Source organism: Rhinoderma darwinii, chromosome 5, assembly GCF_050947455.1.
Source record: "Rhinoderma darwinii isolate aRhiDar2 chromosome 5, aRhiDar2.hap1, whole genome shotgun sequence".
NCBI lineage: Eukaryota > Metazoa > Chordata > Amphibia > Anura > Rhinodermatidae > Rhinoderma > Rhinoderma darwinii.
The window spans coordinates 57,560,404-57,581,419 of record NC_134691.1 but is presented as its reverse complement, the minus strand read 5'-3'; the positions used below and the strand labels follow the sequence as shown (position 1 = coordinate 57,581,419).

General features: G+C 43.1%; 1 protein-coding gene across 1 annotated transcript; it reads right to left on the bottom strand.

Moving 5' to 3' along the window:
• Nucleotides 1-2,432: 2,432 nt before the first annotated feature.
• Nucleotides 2,433-18,782, bottom strand: RMDN1 (regulator of microtubule dynamics 1). The gene is made up of 10 exons (XM_075826029.1): nucleotides 18,600-18,782; nucleotides 16,788-16,905; nucleotides 14,619-14,703; nucleotides 12,986-13,145; nucleotides 11,920-12,009; nucleotides 11,478-11,533; nucleotides 6,932-7,019; nucleotides 5,028-5,058; nucleotides 4,819-4,952; nucleotides 2,433-4,577 (listed from the first exon to the last, which is right to left on the bottom strand). Exons 1-10 carry the CDS (start codon nucleotides 18,699-18,701, stop codon nucleotides 4,527-4,529), a joined length of 915 nt encoding a protein of 304 aa, XP_075682144.1. The 5' UTR covers nucleotides 18,702-18,782; the 3' UTR covers nucleotides 2,433-4,526.
• Between the last annotated feature and the right edge of the window lie 2,234 nt (nucleotides 18,783-21,016).

Genomic DNA, 21,016 nt, shown 5'->3' with positions numbered 1-21,016 from the left:
ATGCTCCTGAGGGACCGTCACGGTGTATAAAAATGAAACGCGTCTATGTGTCCCAGCGCTACATGTGACGGTCCTGTGAGTTGCTCGGTCAATGTCACTGTGCTAGCCTCCCCTCACCAGTCAACACAAACAGACCGCTGCTGAGTATTCCATCCATCCTCCGTGATTGTCCACACAATGGCCGCACTCAGGGTACATGCAGTACACGACAATGAGAGCTGAACAAGTGAATGGGAGGCGGGCAGGGAGGAGCAGCACGGCTGGGCTCCGCATTCCTTTGTTCTCCCGCAGGAAAGCATACAGCCCTGCTATGTGTTCCACTCACTAAAGTGCTGGTACCGGGGATAGCCTTGAACTTGGGATGGGTACGTACACGGCTGCTGAGCGTGTGTGACCTGAGGTAGATAGAATACCAACTCCTTTCCCTGGAGTATAGCTGCTAGTTCTCATTGAGCAGCATACTGTCCTTCACAGCGTGATCTTGTGAGATCACGCTGTGCAGCGATTAAGTCCCACACAAACTTTACCGAAGTGTCGGGAGTGTGAATAGACATCGCATCTTGGCTGGAGGCGATGTCTATTCACTCTCAAGACACTTCAGTGAAGTTAATGTGGGTGTATGTGACAGCACAGTGTGATCTTGCGAGATCACACTGTGCGGAGTACAAATGGACATGAATGGAGAGAAGTGTATGATGCTAATTGGTCAGCGTAATACAATTCTCTTTACAACGCCCACTTGGTCAAAAGTTTGAAACCGCCTCGTTGCTCATTAACCCCTTTAGGACACAGCCTGTTTTGGCCTTGTGGCACAGCCGATTTTTTTCAAATCTGACATGTGTCACTTTATGTGGTAATAACTCCGGAACGCTTTTACCTATCCAAGCGATTCTGAGATTGTTTTCTCGTGACATATTGTACTTTGTTAGTGAAAAAATTTGGTCGATAAATTAAATATTTGTGAAAAACTTAAAAATTTGCAAAAATTAATTTTTCTAAATTTAAATGTGTTTGCTTGTAAAACAGATAGTAATACCACACACAATAGTTACTAGTTAACATCCCCCATATGTCTACTTTATGTTTGCATCGGTTTTTTTCACGTCCTTTTATTTTTCTAGAATGTTACAAGGCTTAGAACTTTAGCAGCAATTTCTCATATTTTCAAGAAAATGTCAATAGGCCATTTTTTCAGGGACCAGTTCAGTTTTGAAGTGGTTTGAGGGCCTTATATATTAGAATCCCCCTATAAAATCACCCCATTTTGAAAACAGCACCCCTCAAAGTATTCAAAACCACATTCAGAAAGTATTTTAACCCTTTAGGCGTTTCTCAGGAATTAAGGCAAAGTAGAGGTGAAATTTACAAATTTAATTTTTTTTGCCGCAATTCATTTGTAATAAAAAAAAAAAATCTGTAACACAGAAGGTTTTACCAGAGAAACACAACTCAATATTTATTGCCAGATTCTGCAGATTTTAGAAATATCCCACATGTGGCCCTAGTGTCCTAATGGACTGAAGCACCGGCCTCAGAAGCAAAAGGAGCACCTAGTGGATTTTGGGGCCTCTTTTTTAGGAATATATTTTAGGCACCTTGTCAGGTTTGAGGAGGTCTTGTGGTACCTAAACAGTCGAAACCCCCCCAAATGTTGGAAACTACACTCCTCAAGGCATTTTTCTAGGGGTATAGTTAAAGGCATGGTGTCGCCCCAAAAACATGTTTTTTTTTTAAAATTTAAACATTTAGTGTGTGGGTGATTAAACATTGTTCAAATTTTTTTTATTTTTTTCGCGAGTCAGGAAATATTATAAATTTTTTCAAATTTATAATACTACCCATTTTTGGTCACTAGATGGAGCTGTTTGGAGCTAGTTCCCAAAATTGCAGCATTGCAACATTGGGTTAAAAGCTATCGCTCTAGTGAGCTCTCAGCATCCCCCCCTCCTTTATCCTGGCTAGTGCCGGGATAAACGAGGGGTTTGAAAGGTTTAACCTCCTACACTGTGTGTCGCCATTTTTTGAGGTAACCCACAGTGTAGTAGGTTTACATGCAGTAGTAAACACACACAAACACTAACATACATTGAAATCGCTTACCTGCTCCTGCCGCCGCGGCCCGTCCGCTCCCTTTGCTGCCGCTGGTCCAAGTGCACTTGTCCGGAAGCCGCGACCGGAAGTAGTAATATTACTGTCCAGCCGCGACTTCCGGTCCACAGGAAAATGGCGCCGGACGGCGCCAATTTCGAATAGGACTGTGTGGGAGCGGCGCATGCGCAGTTCCCACACAGACGCCGTACACGGCAGTCAATGGGACGGGAGCCGTTCGCAGTCCCTATGGGACTGTGGCTGCCGTATTCCATGTCTGTGTGTGTCGTTAATCGACACACACAGAAATGGAACAAAAAATGGCAGCCCCCATAGGGAAGAAAAAGTGTGAAAATAAGAAACAGTAAAACACAAACACACAAATGTAAATAAACGTTTATATTAAGGCACTAACATCTTTAACATATAAATAAATTATTTGTGATGACACTGTTCCTTTAACATTTTGACCCCACAGTTTTTTTGCAGAATTTAGTGGAATTAGTCTGTGAAGATGAAAATCACCTATTTTTCTGTGGAAACATAGAATTTTTTATTTGTACAAGGAATAAAGGAGAAAAAGCACCCCAAAATTTGTAAAGCAATTTCTCCCGATTACGGCAATACCCCATATATGGTCGTAAACTGATGTTTGGACCCACGGCAGCGCTCAGAAGGGAGGGAGCGCCTTTTGGATTTTGGAGCGCAGATTTTGCTGGATTGGTTTTTAGTGCCATGTCGGGTTTGCAACGCCCCGGAGGGACCAAACCAGTGGCAACCCCCCCAAAAGTGACCCCATTTTGGAAACTACACCCCTCAAGGAATTTTTCTAGGGGTATAGTGAGCATTTTGACCCCACAGGATCTTTTTTTTTAGAGCTAAGGTGACCAAAAAACAACGATTTTGGCACTTTCAATTCTTTATTTCTTACAGCGTTCACCGTGTGCAATAAATTACGTTTTACTTTATTCTGCCGGTCGGTACGATTACGCCGATACCATATGTGTGTAGTTTTTTTTTTACGTTTTGCAGCGTTTGCACAATAAAATGACGTTTCTATAAAATTATTTATTTTCTTAGACACGCTATTCTCAGCCGTAACTTTTTTATTTTTTCGTCAAAAAAGCTGTGGGAGGTCTTATTTTTTGCGGGACGGGTTGTAGTTTTTATTGGTACCATTTTGGGGTAAATGCGACTTTTTGATCACTTTTTATTCTATATCTTGGGAGGGGTGGTGACCAAAAAATAGCGATGCTGACAGTTTTCCGTTTATTTTGTTTGCGCCGTTCACCGCGCGGAAAAATTAACAGTTTCATAGTTTGGGTCGTTACGAACACGGTGATACCAAATATGTGTACTTCTTTTAATGTTTTCATTTTTTCCCTATAATAAATTACTTCTATAAAACATTTTTACATTACTATTTACACTTTATTTTTTGACCTGCAGCTTTGATCGCTGCTAGAATACATTACACTACCTAGGTAGTGTAACGTATTCCAACTGTCAGTGTGACGTCACAGTCACTGACCGTTTGTCTACGAGGACCAGCAAAGGCTGATCCTCATAGGCTGACATATATGGCAGACCTGGGGGCCGTTGTCTGGCCCCCGGGTGCCATCACAAGCATCAGCAGCTCCCACGATTGCATGGGGGCTGCTGATGCGCTACAACCCCGCTACATGCGGAGATCGCAATCGAGCCCCACATGTAACGGGTTAATTACCGAAATCAGCGGCGATGAGCCGCTGATCGGCAACACTGGTGTGTCAGCTGTCGGGGTCAGCTGATCTCCAAGTTCCCGATGCACACTGTCGCCGACAGTGTGCCATTGGGAACGACACAGTGACTTCCTGTCACTCTGACAGGAAGCCTATCAGGACCAGCCGAAGGTTGGTCCTGATGGGCTTCCGTCCATTGTTTGGCTTCCGTTTGCCATAGTAACTATCGGCAAACCCCGCGATTTCGGACCAGGGTCTGCCGATATGTTAGAAACCCCCAAAATTCGGCGATTGCACCTGATCGCCGAATTTAAGGGGTTAATTTGCCGAAACCAGCGGCAAAGGACTGCTGGTCGACAAGAGTGGAGTGTCAGCTGTCGGCGACAGTGTGCACCGGGAAAAAGTCAGTAACTGTACGTCCTTGTGCGCTAAGACACTGGCAGCAGGGACGTACAGTTGCATCCTGGTGCGTCTAGGGGTTAAGAAACTAATTGGCATAAAATCTAAACTTGCGCAAAAATTTTCGTTTTTCAAAATAAAAACCACTTCCCTACATTACAGCGCAAATCACATGTAGGAGATAGGGCACTTATAATCTGCTGACAGAGCCGCTTTAAGTTATGTGACGTTGTAGATACACTTGCATGGGTTGGTTAAGGTATTATGATCTGATTTCTAAAAAAAATAAATAAAAAAGAACTTCATAGGCAGGCAGAATCAGACTTTTTCACCCATTGACTTCAGAATATCAGTAGTCTCCTTATGGACCTTTAAAAAAAAAAAAAAAAGTTAAGACTTAGTCTCCTTATTCATGAGCTTGTCATAATGCAACGCTTCAATCTGAGCTTTGAACAGGCTTCGAAAATCTGAGATCAGAAAAGGAACAAATTATCATTGATGGATATCGTAACGGACTGACATTAAGACCAGATCTAGCATTACAACCTGGTTGGGACTGCCGGTGGAAGCCGTGACATTACCAATAATAGGATCTAACCCATCCCACTACCTCCTTATCCTCCTCCGTCCGCACAGGATAGTCTTTGGCTTTCTTCAGCCACAGTAAGGCCAACTCTTTTTTCTTAAGTTTTAGAAATGTCTTTCCCAAGTAAATCAGGTTTTTGCTGTAGAAGTTTGGATCAACTATCAAAAGAAAATAGATAAAATGACATGATGATATTTTCATGTAGAAGCAATCCGCACTATAGCGTTATTCACCTTCTTCAGCCATCTCAAAATATATTAACGCCTGAAAAAAAAAAAAAAAAATTACCATCCAGCTCAATGCATCCTGTAGCTGCAGAACATGCAGTAAATCAGCTGCCGTATTTAGGGGTCTCTGTCTAATGCCCAATATGTACTCAATGTAAAGCCCATACAGAAAGATGACAAGTGTAGGGTCAGACGTACTGGCTGGGGCAGAGAAATCTTGTGTATCTACTGTGTGTATACAACCTAACCCAAAAATAATTGATACTATAGGATGACAACATATACAGGGACTAACATCCAAATTATAGGGGGTTTAGAGCCCGGTCACACCGCGACTTTGCGTCACAATATACTATGTAATTCATTGGTTCAACGCGACTTTTCAATACTTATGTTTTCTTTATATTCATGTAAAATGTCAGTTTGGGTTGTTGTCACACAGAAGAAAATGACACTCAATAGAAGCCAAACTGTCAGCTAAGAAGTCATATTTTGCATGCCATTTAGCCAAGGCCTCAGAGGGGTTTCTTGAATTATTGTTTTTTTTTTTTAAAGTTGGCCCTCTTATTCATGAATGAAATGTTCTATCCGTTATGAGAAAAACGTAACATTATAAAAGACTTGAAGGGAACCGGTCAGTGACAGGTTCTCTTTAATAGGGAGTCTGTCACCAGAACTTTGTTTTGAACGAGCAGTATGTTAATATAGTTCATGCTAACCGGACATTAAATGTGGTTTCCTTTTTCCCCAGGGCATTAAAAACACTTAGAGGCTCTGTCACCAGAATCTCAAATCCATATCTCCTATTGCATGTGATCGGCGCTGCAATGTAGATAACAGTAACATTTTTAGTTTTTTTTTTAAAAAACGTTCATTTTTGGCCAAGTTATGAGCAATTTTATATTTATGCAATCATTTGCATAAATAAATCTTGTTTACCTCATAATCTCGCGAGATTACGCGTGGCTTGCTGGAATCTCACAGAAAAGATTCAGAAGTGTCAGGATTCTGAATACACATGACGTCCAGGCTGGAGGTCATGTGTATTCATTATCAGGACACTTGTGTATGTGGCTGCACATCGTTCTAGTAAGAACACTATGTGCTGAATACATGAATGGAGAGAAGTGCATGATGCTGATTGGTCACTGATTCGTCAGCATCATACACTTCTATTCACAACGCCCAGTTAGTAAAACAAGTAAACACACCCAGTTGGACATACGAAAAAAAACACGCCCAGTTGTGTGTCTGTGTATATATATATATATATATATATATATATATATATATCTATAAAAAATAGCTCATAACTTGGCCAAAAATGAACGTTTAAAAAAAAAAAAAAAAAAATCGTTACTGTTCTCTACATTGCAGCGCCGATCACATGCAATAGGAGATAGGGACTTGAGAATCTGGTGACAGAGCCTCTTTAAGTTCATGCAAATTAGCATTTCGGTGCAACGAGGGCGTGTCCGTTGCATCAAAATGCTAGCGCGTCATTGCCCTGTTCAACCCCCCTGCGTACAAATGCGCAGTCCCAATCATTGCCGTGTGTAAACATGGCAGCGATAGTTTGTCGGCCGATGGTATCTTTTATACCGCCACAATAATGGATTTGTTGGCAGAACATTTCCCTGTGTAAACCAGGTCTGTACTGACAATATGAATACTGTAAGGATCGTATTAACTACTTTGACACATTCACAGCGGGAAGACTCCGGGCAACGTGTCAAAGCCAAAACCAGTTGTGAATCAGACGGAGAGAAATTATGAAGCACAGATACCATCTCATCTTATTCAAATCCACTCCTGGTTTTGGCTTCAAAAACTGCAGGTGTACTAGCACCCTAACTAAAACCATTCCAATCCAGAAAAAAATACCCTCTGAATGGAGCTTGTAATATTACCTCATCAAACGTGGAGGAAGGTGGAGTTGCAAATAAGGCTGCAGCAATTTTCGTCTGGTGCCAGGGCAAGTCGGCAAACATGTAACACCTGAGAGATACAAGGTCTTTAATAATGCAGATAAGATTTAGGCATAGCAGATAGGCAGATATCTCACCAACACTGATGATCTATGGGATGTCTTCACATCATAAACAAGAACACCCCCCCCCCTCCCTCAAACATATGATGATGTACCAGCATTTTTAAAGAGATCAATCGAAAAACCTGGATATTGAAGAGACCCGTTCTCACGTATAGACCTATTCCTGGCATCCTCCGTTATATGGCTGAAAAACTACTAATCATGTAAAAGTCGAATCTGCTGATAGTTTATCAAGAAAAGTCCAAACAGAAACATAGTAAAGTCATTTTGGGCTTAGGAGTCCAGCAGGCGGTCCTACTCAGAGATTGACAGCTATCTCGGTGTGTACACTTATACAGGGAAGTCTGTCAATCCTTTACTAGTACCACCCACTGGACTCCAAAGCCCAGAATGAGCAGATCAATAAATTACAAGTTCTACTGAATATTTTGCCACAAGTCACAATATCAATCCACTCTAACATGGTGCCTGCAGATGGGACAGGTTTTTCTATGTGACAGTGTGAAACAGTCCTTCTAGTGCCACATAGGTGACTATTGCGTCAGACATTGACTTGCAGGGTAGTTACCTATAGGTACAGAACGTTTTCTTCCTTCTGGAGCAGAGCATTTTTTTTATATTACCCAGTGCGCACTAGAGAAGTAAAAAAAAAAAAGCTCCATCCCATTTGCCAAAATATTAGTCCGTATACCTAGACTTCAGGGTCAAAATCCATAAGAGAAATGCTATACTTAACATTGCAAATTACAGGTAAACCAGCTCAACGCCAGATGCAGGTCTTCACCACGAGAAGCGCAGCCTCCACTTTAATGCAGATATGATGATGGAGATTACACATTCAGTAACACCACAGGATGGGGAACCATAAACTACTTGTGACCAACATACAAGGTCGCTTTTCTGATTGACCGTTGCTACGACTTTCATCATGACAATGTCTTTTTGATCCTGGATAAATTAAAGACTCCTTTTGTATCTGTGGACTTCTCATATTTTGGACACGCATCACCGAGCGGAGACGTGAGAAGGGGGTCTCCTCATCCTCTACTATTGTGGGTTTCTACCAGGATCTCCTTCCATCATGCCGCAATCTGTATTCTTACTTCTGAGTACAGAATAGAATAGGAGTTTATTACGGTTGGAATTGTAATCCAGGAAGGTCTCGGTACAGCTGCAAGGCAGTGATGTCCTTCCCTTTATACCTTGCGGATATGGAGACTATCCATGTTCCTGCATTTTGTGCCGCGTGGAAATGTCCAATCCCTACTGCATCCTCGCCTCTCCTGACCTTGGCGCTTAGGATGGTCGTGATGAAGTAACAGCCTGCCAACGCTGCTCTTCCTCCACATAATCTCCCTTCAGGTCACCGTCACAGCCAGTGGATGCTTTTAAATAACGGCATACAATTATTTCACCCCATCTGGGTACAAGTCCTCCACCTCTGATATTTTTCTTTCACATCCACGCATAGTGAGCATCATATCATTTTGTGTTAATTTTTTTTTTTTTTTAAGGCTTAATTTAAAAAAATAAAAAAAAGTCAGGCATCAGTTTTGAGCCCTTAAAACCGCTGACATTGCTATATAAAAAGGACAGGGCGAGAAGGGTTACCATACCGGTGGTGTCGCTCGTGCAGGTTGCATGACTGGGGGTTGAGAACAGCTGACGAGTTCCCTTTAAAGTTTTAGAAATTAAATTAAAATAACCCCTTTTACAACTTGGTCTCCGCACTGGGAAACATCACAACAAGATCTGGTGACAGAATGCACAAATCAAATGTATACACAAATGTGCAGGCGTCACGGATACTCCCCAACCGATTAGGTTAATACAGTCCCAGAGAAACCATCCCATTCACAAGACATACCAACAGAAAATCGCATGTGGCATCTTTCCAAGAGTAGCATTTCAGACCAGTACGAGGTCAACTTCGGGCCAGGACCAGAGAGCATGAATAAAGGCCCCAGCGGAGACACCACATTGAAAACATCCATCTGATTCCGAGATGCAAGTCTAAGGGTATGTTCACACGGCCTATTTTTGGCCGTTTTTTTAGGCCGTAAACGCCCGAAAAATTGGAAGCAGAACGCCTCCAAACATCTGCCCGTTGATTTCAATGGGAAAATGGCGTTCTGTTCCGCTGCAGCGTTTTTTTTACGCGTAAAAAAAAAACCGGCTGCGAAAAAGTGCAGGACCCTTCTTGGGACGTTTTTTTGGAGCCGTTTTCCATAGACTATTGAAAAAAAGCTCCAAAAACGGATGTGAAAATCGCGAGTGGCACAAAAAAACTTCTGAAATTCAGGAGCGTTTTTTTTCTTGAAAACAGCTCCGTATTTTGAGACGTTTTTGACTGTGTGTGAACATACCTTATAGGTGTAGTAAACCCCTTGAAGAAATCCATGTTGTACGAGGATATCCCTAGATCTCACTACAGCGGGCAGAAAATAACTTACTACTCCATCCCAGTCATCATTCCCTAGCTCTGGCAGAAATTGAAGAGGTGTTCAGGCCTAACCGAGGAAAGGGGACTGATTTAGTCAAACTGAGCCTCAGACCAGAAAAAGAACCAAACTTTCCTATGAGGTTCGAAAGGGAAACCAGGGAAGGACTAGATAAACCAGGGCGTCATCTGCTTGTAAATGGACTTTTTCAATGATAGAGCCCCTGGGAATTCCCTTGATGGATTGGTATTGAGGAATGACTGCTTTGGCCATCGAGCCATTAGCAGTAAACAGTAGGAGGGAGAGGAGACACCCCAACCTTGTGGCCCTGCTCAAAGGAAAAGATTGCGAGTTAGTGCGAACTACAGCAACAGGGGAATCCCAGAGTCATTTTACCCAAGATATGAATTTGGGAGGTGTTAACCAAGGCTAATAGCAGTCCCAACGATAGGACCATTCTGTCTAGAGACACCACAAAACCAGGGACCACCAGTGTAAAACCATGCTTATGCCTCATGCACACGACCGTGCTTTTGTGTCTGCAATTTATCCGCAGTTTAGCTAATTGTGAAGCCATTCATTACTATGGCCCCAGGTACACGACCGTGATGTTCGCGAATCCAGGCCGGAAAAAGTCAGGACAAGTCATTTAACGGTCTAGATTTTCACAAACCGATTTTGTTGTTGTTGCGGATCCGTGAATCCCTGCGACACACGGATACACGACAAGTTTTTGTGTGGACAATTGGACCGCAACAGATCCGGGGTTTTGCATAGTAAGGATGCAATAATCAGGCCCTGGGCGAGAGCTTGTAATGAGAATTGATGGATCGACGGTGAAATAATTGTTGCGGTTTATTTGCTTGAAAGTGCGTTGTAAAACATTCTGGCATGTATAAAAATGTAAATAGATAATCCCATCGATGAACACCCATAGATCAACCTGCTGTAGACAGTGGTCCACATTTATTGTGTATCTCACGCCAGTCTTATTAGGAGACGGTGTGATTTGAACCAAATTTAGTAAAAGGGACAGGCTTTTCTGCAAATTTGGCGCATTTTGCATTTTCTGAGAGGCAGAGAAACAGAATTTTTCCAGATTTCATAATTTTGACTGCATGTTCTTAGAGGCCACGCTGACTTTTCTCATCACTTTCCAAATCTGTCAAGTGATAAGAAAGGTCGCACGTTGGCATTTGGGATTTTTCAAGAGTCTTACAGTACAAAAACAAAACTGAACATACAACAAAGGCATCCGTGTGTGACGGAGCCGTTGCCTAGCAACGGCCGGGCTGGCAGAAGAGAGAAGCCTCTTATCTCTATCCAGCTCTGATCGGCAGCCTCTTCTCTCTATCAGTGCTGGATAGAAAGAAGGGGCAGCCCTTTCGGGCAGAGCATCCTCATCGATAGAAAAAGCAGTTCATATGTACCCCGGCCGTTGTCTTGGTGACACGTCCCTCTTTTGACATCCAGTCCGACCTCCCTGGATGACGCGGCAGTCCATGTGACCGCTGCAGCCTGTGATTGGCTGCAGCGGTCACATGGGATGAAACGTCATCCCAGGAGGCCGGACTGGATCAAGAAGCAGGGAGTTCTGGGTAAGTATGAACTTATTTTTTTTCTGAGTTGGGGTTTTTGTAGGAAACATTAATTGGGAAATATATATTGTGAGCACCACGTATGGTACTCACTGTTCAGCGGTAGTCGCTGTCCAGGGTGCTGAAAAAGTTACTGCCGATCAGTGCAGTAACTTTCAGCACCCTGGACAGTGACTACCCCTGGACAGTGAGTACCAAGCGCGGCGGTCGGAAACGGAAACACAGAAGTGTACACGGGAACCACACTGATCCGTGAAAAACGGCTGTGAAAACGGTGATGGAAGTGTGCATGAGGCCTTAGGTGCGACAAGGATTTGGCAGTGTAAATAAACCCAGTGTAAAAAAAATCTTTTTTTCTACGTACCAAACACCAATAAGATGAATAGTGGTGGCATCTTTTGGATTCAGCTCTATGGCCCTCTGTAATGAAAGGTTACACAATGTTGCAATCTGTATTATATGATGACAGAGTATTATAATAATAAAAAATATTAATGTGCATGCAAAACTCAAAGGTCGACCATTATCATGAAAAAAAAACGAAAGAAATATTGACAGTGTTTGGTTTCCTCCCCTGAGGTACATGTTGCTGGGAGTCTATTATCCGCCCACCTCTCCTCCCTCCATGTGAACATGGGCCAATTACTGCCAGTCAAACAACTTTTGGTCCTCTGTTATCCAGTGTCCACAATGGCCAGCTTTACTGATCCAGATCCGCCCCTAGCTATAGGTCTCATACTAGAACTTGGTTTCTCCAGACCAGAAATACAATTCTTTCACTGGTTTGTTTCCATGGTGTACGATACCTGGAAGTGGTCCCTTATGACGTAGGCATTTCCAATTTTCATTTTAATGCCTTCATATTCTCCAACATCACTGAGGCATATGGCATACCACTGTAAAGAAAATACTAGGCATCAGAGAAAAAAAATCTAAGCAATTTAACAAATAGATCTGTCCAATATCCATCTGCTTGGCAATTTAAAAATGGTGGCCTGGTTAGGACAACCTCTTTCTGTAGGCCCTCCTAGAGTATGTCAGAATTTCCCTGTTTGGGGCACCCAAATGCAGTCACAACAAATGATATAATGGGAGACCGGCAATGCTTTGTTTTTTTTGCGAAGGCCAAGTTTACACTAAATTGTCCTGTGGAACAGGCCAGCAAATCCACGGAAAATTTTGGCAATGGGTGAAATCTGCAAAAATCCAGAATTTGCAGTACTACGCATGCTCGGTCACCGCTACATTCATTTTCTATGGGGCTGCCGGAGATAGAGCAGCAGCCTTATGGAAAATGGAGCTGTGGCCAGGCATGTGGAGTAGCGCTCTATTCATATGGACCATTCAGTGGTTGGACCCCCGGCGATCAGATATTTATAATCTATTCTATGGATAGGAGATAAATAGCGATTATGGAAAAACCCATTTAAGCTGCCCATACAAAAGATTAAAGTCGGCCGAAATTGCCAATTTTGGTTATTTCGGCTGACCATCATTTGCAAAACCAACGCGAACCATTGTTCGGGGTGGCCTATGGGAGACTTATGGCTGCCGAACATGTGATCAGCAAGGTTGGAAAATATCAGCCGTCAACCAAAACCGCTTTTGCCATTTTACATGGGCCCCAAGGAGTCAGTTTTTTTTTTTTTAACACTGACTCCCTGAACGGGTGGGATTGTATAAACTGACTCCCATGTTGTTGGCAGGATTGTTCATATGAGCGACCCCACGTACGATTGGGTCGGCCCCATTCTGGCCAATCAAAGTCCTATGTGTGCGGCCATCTTTAACCCGACAACCCTCTTGGATCTTTCCGATCTGCTTCATGTGTGGATAATTTTACGAGGATATCCTGCATATAACCACACAGACCTTATGAGCTGCTCCGCACGACTCATTCATTTCCAGCGCTTTATAGGCAAAATCTCGAGATTCATACACCAATCGTTTCTTGTCATTGGAGGCAGGTTTGCTGAAGTGAGCCAAATCTCTAGAAGCCCGGGAAAGTCTCCAGAGAATGTCCGCATCATTACTGAAAAGAAAGACATGAGACTGGTGTCCAGATACAGTCACCTAGATCATTGGAGAACATCTTATTATAAAGATCTTTGACAGGTATTAGGGTATGTGCACACACACTAATTACGTCCGTAATTGACGGACGTATTTCGGCCGGAAGTACCGGACCGAACACAGTGCAGGGAGCCGGGCTCCTAGCATCATAGTTATGTACGATGCTAGGAGTCCCTGCCTCGCTGCAGGACAACTGTCCCGTACTGTAATCATGTTTTCAGTACGGGACAGTTGTCCTGCAGCGAGGCAGGGACTCCTAGCATCGTACATAAGTATGAAGCTAGGAGCCCGGCTCCCTGCACGGTGTTCGGTCCGGTACTTGCGGCCGAAATACGTCCGTCAATTACGGACGTAATTAGTGTGTGTGCACATACCCTTAATCTTATTGATCTATAAGTGAAGGTTACAAAACATTTCTAACAATGAATCCAAGGAGATCAACAAGGGCACATTCACATGCAGGTTTCAATGTGCTTTATTGCAGTTTAGATTGCACCGATTTTGGAGAGGAAAAAAAAACCAAAAACATCAAAACGTAAATCTAAAATAAAAAAAAAAGAATTAGAAAAATAAAATAATACGTTTTAGTATCTAATTGGATTTAGTAAAATTCTGTATTCCAGATACATTCCATTTAAGTCTTAAATATCATATCTAATGGAGCGCAGTCATTTTATAAGGATTAGTACAGGCAATCTCTAGATCACACTATAGAACTGTATTTTAGTGATATCCAACAGAGAATATTTCTTCATACAGATAAACCGCTTCATACAAGTCTATGGGATAAAGGCGTCCGTTTCTTTCTGTATATCTCGGGCTTGTATGGAGCAGACGAGCACACACAGACCTTGCGGCATACAATTTATTGAAGGATAAACTAGAAAGAATTAAAGGGACAACAGCAGTGCCCCGTTCTAGCGATCAATGATGTTCCCTTAGTCAGACCACAGATCGAACATATAGGAGATTCTCTGCTCATTGAGAAGTACTGCCCACCCCGATGATCATGAAATGTTAGTAGGCCCCAGATTCCCAACTAGGCCCCAGATTCCCAACTAGGCCCCAGATTCCCAACTAGGCCCCAGATTCCCAACTAGACCAAGCTACTACCAAATGTGGACACAGGACAGTTGCAAAAGTCAGGATATTGATTCCCACATACGTAGCTCATAGTCTCCCTCCTATTATTGAAATAACATCAAGATTCAGCCAAGCTTAATATATTGGGGCGTCCACCCCATCCTATGTGTATAGGCAGCGTCACACCACAAAAGTCAAGCAACTTTACAAACATTTGACTCTTCAGATATTTTGTAATTTTTTCTGCGCTCTACTTGCAATGTTTTTGACAGTGTGGACACGGCATTAATATAGTATCCAGATTACCGTGTAATGTGGTTTCAAGTCATGAACATGGTGCCCAGATTACCTGTCCCGGTACTGGCTCAGAAACTCATACAGCTTCTCCGTCTCGCCGCTTCCATACAGATAATCCGCTTGCTCCTTCACGTCAACTTAAATAAAAAAGGAAATAAAATACTCGATGCTTTTATCTAATAAATCCATTCATTCACTAGAAGGCCTGTGCGGAGATAACAGTATCATCGGCGTCATAGACTCACGGCCACATTTACAGTTTCTATTGAGGGACATATTCTTTCAACAAACGTGATAAAATCCGAGTACATGGCTTCCTTCGTTAAAGTCCAAATCTGTTATTTTCTGTACATGCAAAAACGGTGGTTTCCATTTCCCTGAGGCGTTTCCCCCACCAGTATAAGGCATGATGCAACGTAAAGGGGTTGTCCACGACCGGACAACTGATGACCTATCCACAGGATAGGTCATCAGTAGATGACCGGCGCGTTACCGATCATCTGCTCAGACTGTGTCCGGGCACCGGATGTTGTGTAGGGTATTCAGCAGTCCGAGCCGAAAGCAGATGGCTCCGACCACTGCATAGCGGGCGTGCTACAGCTCTGCTCCTACTCACGTGCTGCATCTCAGCTGCTATTCCGTGACCAAAGCATCTGCTTCCGGAACGGACGTCCAGTGCCCGGAGGCAGCCGTCAAGTGCAGGTTCCGGGTGTCGGACCCCCACTGATGACTTATTCTGTGGATAGGTCATCAGTTGTCTGTTTGTGGGCAACCTCTTTAACCCCTTAAGGACAGGACTTGTTTGGACATTGAAGTTGTTTTCCCATAAGCAATCTCGGTCAGTCTCATAGACGGTGAATGGAGCGGTGGCCGAGTATTTACATTACCACTCTATTCCCACCGGGGACTCGGGGACCCACATTCGCATGATCGCTGTGGACCAGCGATCAGACATTTATCACCTATCCCGTGTACACGCTATAAATGTTGTCTAAAAACGCCAGTGTTATTAAAATGTGACATGCATTTTTTAGTTTCATTTTGTATATTCTTTTTTTTTTTATTGGCGTTTTTGAAGTCCTATAGAGAAGTCTACAGGAAAACCGCAAAAAAATTTATAAAAAAACTGCACCCCCAGAGAATGCTGCATTTGGAAAAAAAACACCTATGCCCACAAAAATAAAATAAAAAAAAACAAATTCCACAAATGTCTTTTTGGAATCCATTTTTACAGTGTTTACCATGCAGTATAAATAACATTAAAACTTTTCTGGGGGGTTCTTACCATTAGGGTATGTTCACACGGCTTATTTACGGCCCAAAAAACGGCAGAAAAATTGGAAGCTGAACGCCTCCAAACATCTGCCCATTGATTTCAATGGGAAAAACGGCGTTCTGTTCCGACAGGGCGTTTAAGTGGCAATTTTGAAAAGCGGGCGTGTTAAAAAAAAAAAAAAAACGCCCGCGAAAAAGAAATGCAGGTCACTTCTTGAGCAGTTTTTCATCGACTATAGAAAAACTCCTCCAAAAAGGACCGTAAAAACGCTGCAAAAAAAACTAGTTAATTAAAAAACTTCTGAAAATCATGAGCTGTTTTTCCTTGAAAACAGCGCCGTATTGTCAGACGTTTTTTGCTAAGCGTGTGAATATACCCTTATACTGCAATACCAAATTTAGGTTGTTTTTAGGTTTTACGACTTCTGTGCAATAAAAGCCCCTTTTTTTTTTTCTTACAAAATTATTTGTTTTTGTGTCACTACATTTGAAGACTTATAACAACTTTATTTTTCTGCCAATAACTGGGGCTTGTTTTTTGCGGAATGAGTTAAGTTTAAGGGTATGTTCACACGCAGTGTTTTCAGACGTAATTCGGGCGATTTACGCCTCGAATTACGGCTGAAAAACCGGCTCCATTACACCTACAAACATCTGCCCATTCCTTGCAATGGGTTTTAAGTGTTCTGTTCCCAGCAATTCTGACATTGAGTTTTAGTGTTTTTTTACATAGGATTTCTTATATGTAAAACTTCTCTAAAATTTTTTTGTCCCATTTGGGGGACTTGACCCTGTGATCCTTTGATCACTCAGTGTATTATGCCTGTCAAGTTTACAGGCAGCCTATTAGATCCTGCCTCTTATACCCCCCCCCCCCCCCTTAAAATATACCATGTGAAGAATATATAAGCAATAATAATAATAAATTTTTTTTATATAGATTTACCCTTAATACTGGCATATACTACTGCATGTCGGCTCTTCCATCTATAGGATCCAATGGCAAGCAAAGACAAGGATGACAACACAAGCCCCTTCCCCAATAAGGCGCTCTTATTCGTAATCTGTGGTAAAAAAAAGACAAGACATTATATACAAGCAGAGACGTGTGCGGAAGAACGTCTTGATACGGATTTCATTTTATGTTCAGATTTCCGGAATTAAATATTACTAGAACAGCCAACAAGAATAAGGTTCACTTCACACCACGTTTTGGCACTTTATTTTAGCGTCTACGTCAGGAAAGCTCCCGGTGTCCAAGGGGCTCCATTATCCTGACGGCCAAAAGTGTGTCCAACTGGTCTGCGTTTTTGAAGATTGAAATAGCGTAGTAGACGACGCTATTCCATCCCAAAGTATCCTGCAAAGAATATTATATATATACACACACACATTGTTCTGTAGTCTGCCCTTTATGCACGGCCAAACGCCTGGAGCAGTCTGCACCAAATCTTGCACACAGGTACATCGGGCGTTCAGGAAGGTTTACGTAAAGTTCCCAACCTTGCTGCTGTTCTCTGTTATCAGCTATTATTACATGATCAAGATCCAATACTATAAAAACGAATACAGACATTCACTTTTATAGTAAAGATGCTTTTATCTGGCAGTAGCAGGTAGTGCACTTTACAAGATAATCTTAGGTGGGAAGGTACAGGGGAGCGGTTACCCATAGCAACCAGATTACTGATGGCCAGGAGGACAGCTGCATTACTAGCTGCAGAGACTCCTCTTGTCCAACCGCAAGCTATCAAATGCGTCATACTGCTGCTCGAGCTGCTGAAACCCCTCAGCAAACTGGCTCTCAGCAACAGATCAGACAGGTGGCTCTCACAAGCGCATAGACTCCTGCCCGAACCCAGGCCAGAAAGCAAGCTGATAGAGCACATCGTCATGTTCAGTGTGCGAATGTGTGGGCTCTCATGCATGATGCGCTTTTTAATTATGATCCAGCCTTAGTCTATGGCCAACTGGTAAGAAAACCTACGATGTTGTTAAATCAACAGGCTTGTCACGGTCTTATGACTCCATTTCCTACCAGTTTAGCCGTTAGGTATTGAGGAGGTTAAAATTGACATAAACAGTGTGTAACTGCGGGGTATATAGAGCTACTAGCGATTTCCCGTAAACCAAGAGTATATGAGGGCATGGACTAGCCTCCTGGGCACCCGTCGAACAAATCCAATGAACACACAAACAGACTGACACATTATACCCGGGTAGCGCGGGGTTCTTTTTCTATGATCACATCGAAGTTCACGATCTGCCCGTCAGAGGCACGCAGGACCCGCTGTCACAGAGGCCGTAAGTAACGCTCACCTGACAGATTTGGCTCTGACCACAAGATACAGCTTATATGTATCCAGGATATATAGAAGCTGGATCTCAAAAAGTTAAAATATTTATTTAAAAAATATATATAATTTTAAAAAATAAAATTAAAAAAATATATGGTTTCAAATGCCAGAATATGTGGTGCAAAGGTTTGAATAGCCCTTAGCACTATGGGACTTGTAGTTCTCCAATAGACAAGTATCATGTCTTACTACAGGACACAAATATTACATTTTATATCTGTATCTTATAGTAAGGAGACTTGTCTGCAGACAGAGCTGCGGTCCGGATACTGTGGCGGGCCAGCTATTGTGACACTACAGATCCCAGCATTCAAGGCACGCCGAGATTTGTAGTTGTACCCGGGAGTATTGACTACAGCAGTACAGGCAGCACAGTTCACCCACCCACCCAAACCTCTTACACCAATACACCGGGAAAAGCTCCTGCCCGTCAATCCAGTGACACGGCCATGTCGTAAGCGCTGCGCCCAGCTCAGTAAGGTGCTCCGCGCCCCCGCAGACATCCTGGCGTAACCCTACGTACAAACTGCACTCATCCTCAAGAGTAGACGCTGAATAATACTACAGAGCTAAAGGAACTCTGATGATGTCATGACCATGTGATTGATCATGTGTGTGGGAGGAGTCAGGCTCCAGGATGTACTGCCGGAGGGGTGTCATGTAGTTCCCTCTTGATCATATGAAAATGTCCTTGTGATCCAGTGATAGATTCATAAGCCTAAAATCATATGTGCTGCCTTCTCCACTCAGCTCTGCGCTACACGACGCACACAACTCTACACGTCTTATGCACACACAGCTCTGCTCTACACGTCTTATGCACACACAGCTCTGCTCTACACGTCTTATACACACACAGCTCTGCTCTACACGTCTTATACACACACAGCTCTGCTCTACACGTCTTATACACACACAGCTCTGCTCTACACGTCTTATACACACACAGCTCTGCTCTACACGTCTTATACACACACAGCTCTGCTCTACACGTCTTATACACACACAGCCCTGCTCTACACGTCTTATACACACACAGCTCTGCTCTACACGTCTTATACACACACAGCTCTGCTCTACACGTCTTATACACACACAGCTCTGCTCTACACGTCTTATACACACACAGCTCTGCTCTACACGTCTTATACACACACAGCTCTGCTCTACACGACACACACAGCTCTGCTCTACACGACACACACAGCTCTGCTCTACACGTCTTATACACACACAGCTCTGCTCTACACGACACACACAGCTCTGCTCTACACGTCTTATACACACACAGCTCTGCTCTACACGTCTTATACACACACAGCTCTGCTCTACACGTCTTATACACACACAGCTCTGCTCTACACGTCTTATACACACACAGCTCTGCTCTACACGTCTTATACACACACAGCTCTGCTCTACACGTCTTATACACACACAGCTCTGCTCTACACGTCTTATACACACACAGCTCTGCGCTACACGTCTTATACACACACAGCTCTGCTCTACACGTCTTATACACACACAGCTCTGCTCTACACGTCTTATACACACACAGCTCTGCTCTACACGTCTTATACACACACAGCTCTGCTCTACACGTCTTATACACACACAGCTCTGCTCTACACGTCTTATACACACACAGCTCTGCTCTACACGACACACACAGCTCTGCTCTACACGACACACACAGCTCTGCTCTACACGACACACACAGCTCTGCTCTACACGTCTTATACACACACAGCTCTGCACTATGTAACACACACACACACACACACACACACACACACACACACACACACCTGCAGGACAACTGTCCCATACTGTTATCATGTTTTCAGTACAGGACAGTAGTTCCACGCAGAGGCAGGGACTCCTAATGTCGTACATAACTATGATGCTAGGAGCCCGGCTCCCTGCAGTGTGTTCGGTCCGGGACTTGCGGCTGAAATACGTCCGTCCTTTACGGACCGAACATGCTCGTGTGAATCCAGCCTTAGCGCTGTGTCCAGCCCTGTAAGCAGCTCTGTGGCCCGGCAGACATCCTGTCACCTGTGTAATCCTATGTAGAAACTCCGCTCATTCTCTGCGGTAGTTGATAAATGTAGAGATTGAACTTGCTACAGTTACTATTTTGTCATATAGTGGTTGCGTTGTGTCCTGTCTTTTGCTTCAACCCAAAATATTTTTGAATAGTGTTATTCCGGGGGTAATGTCCATAGAATACTGACTGATATAGTGGTCATACTAGCTCAGCAGACAGTATCACACATGATAGGTTTAGATACACAGCTCAGCAGACAGTATCACACATGATAGGTTTAGATACACAGCTCAGCAGACAGTATTGCACATGATGGAATTAGATACAGGGCTCAGAAGATAGTATTGTACATGATAGGATTAGATACATGGCTCAGAAGATAGTATTGTACATGATAGGATTAGATACATGGCTCAGAAGATAGTATTGCACATAATAGGATTAGATACATGGCTCAGAAGATAGTATTGCACATAATAGGATTAGATACATGGCTCAGAAGACAGTATTGCACATGATGGGATTAGATACATGGCTCAGAAGATAGTATCACACATGATGGGAATAGATACAGTAGCTCAGCAGACAGTATCACACATGATGGGATTAGATACAGTTCCTCAGGAGACAGTATTGCACATGATGGGATTAGATACAGGACCTCAGCAGATCGTATCCCACATGATAGGATTAGATACATGGCTCAGCAGACAATATCACACATGATAGGGTTAGAGACAAGGCTCAGCAGACAGTATCACACAT

Bases quoted from the DNA above. Each gene is read 5' to 3' on its own strand.
- RMDN1 (XM_075826029.1), bottom strand. From the start codon at position 18,701: ATGTCTGCGGGGGCGCGGAGCACCTTACTGAGCTGGGCGCAGCGCTTA. The intron at 11,534-11,919 runs GTATCGTACACC...CTTTCATTACAG, and splicing joins TCATAAGGGACCACTTCCAG to AGGGCCATAGAGCTGAATCC. The intron at 4,953-5,027 runs GTGAATAACGCT...TTCTTTTGATAG, and splicing joins TTTTGAGATGGCTGAAGAAG to TTGATCCAAACTTCTACAGC.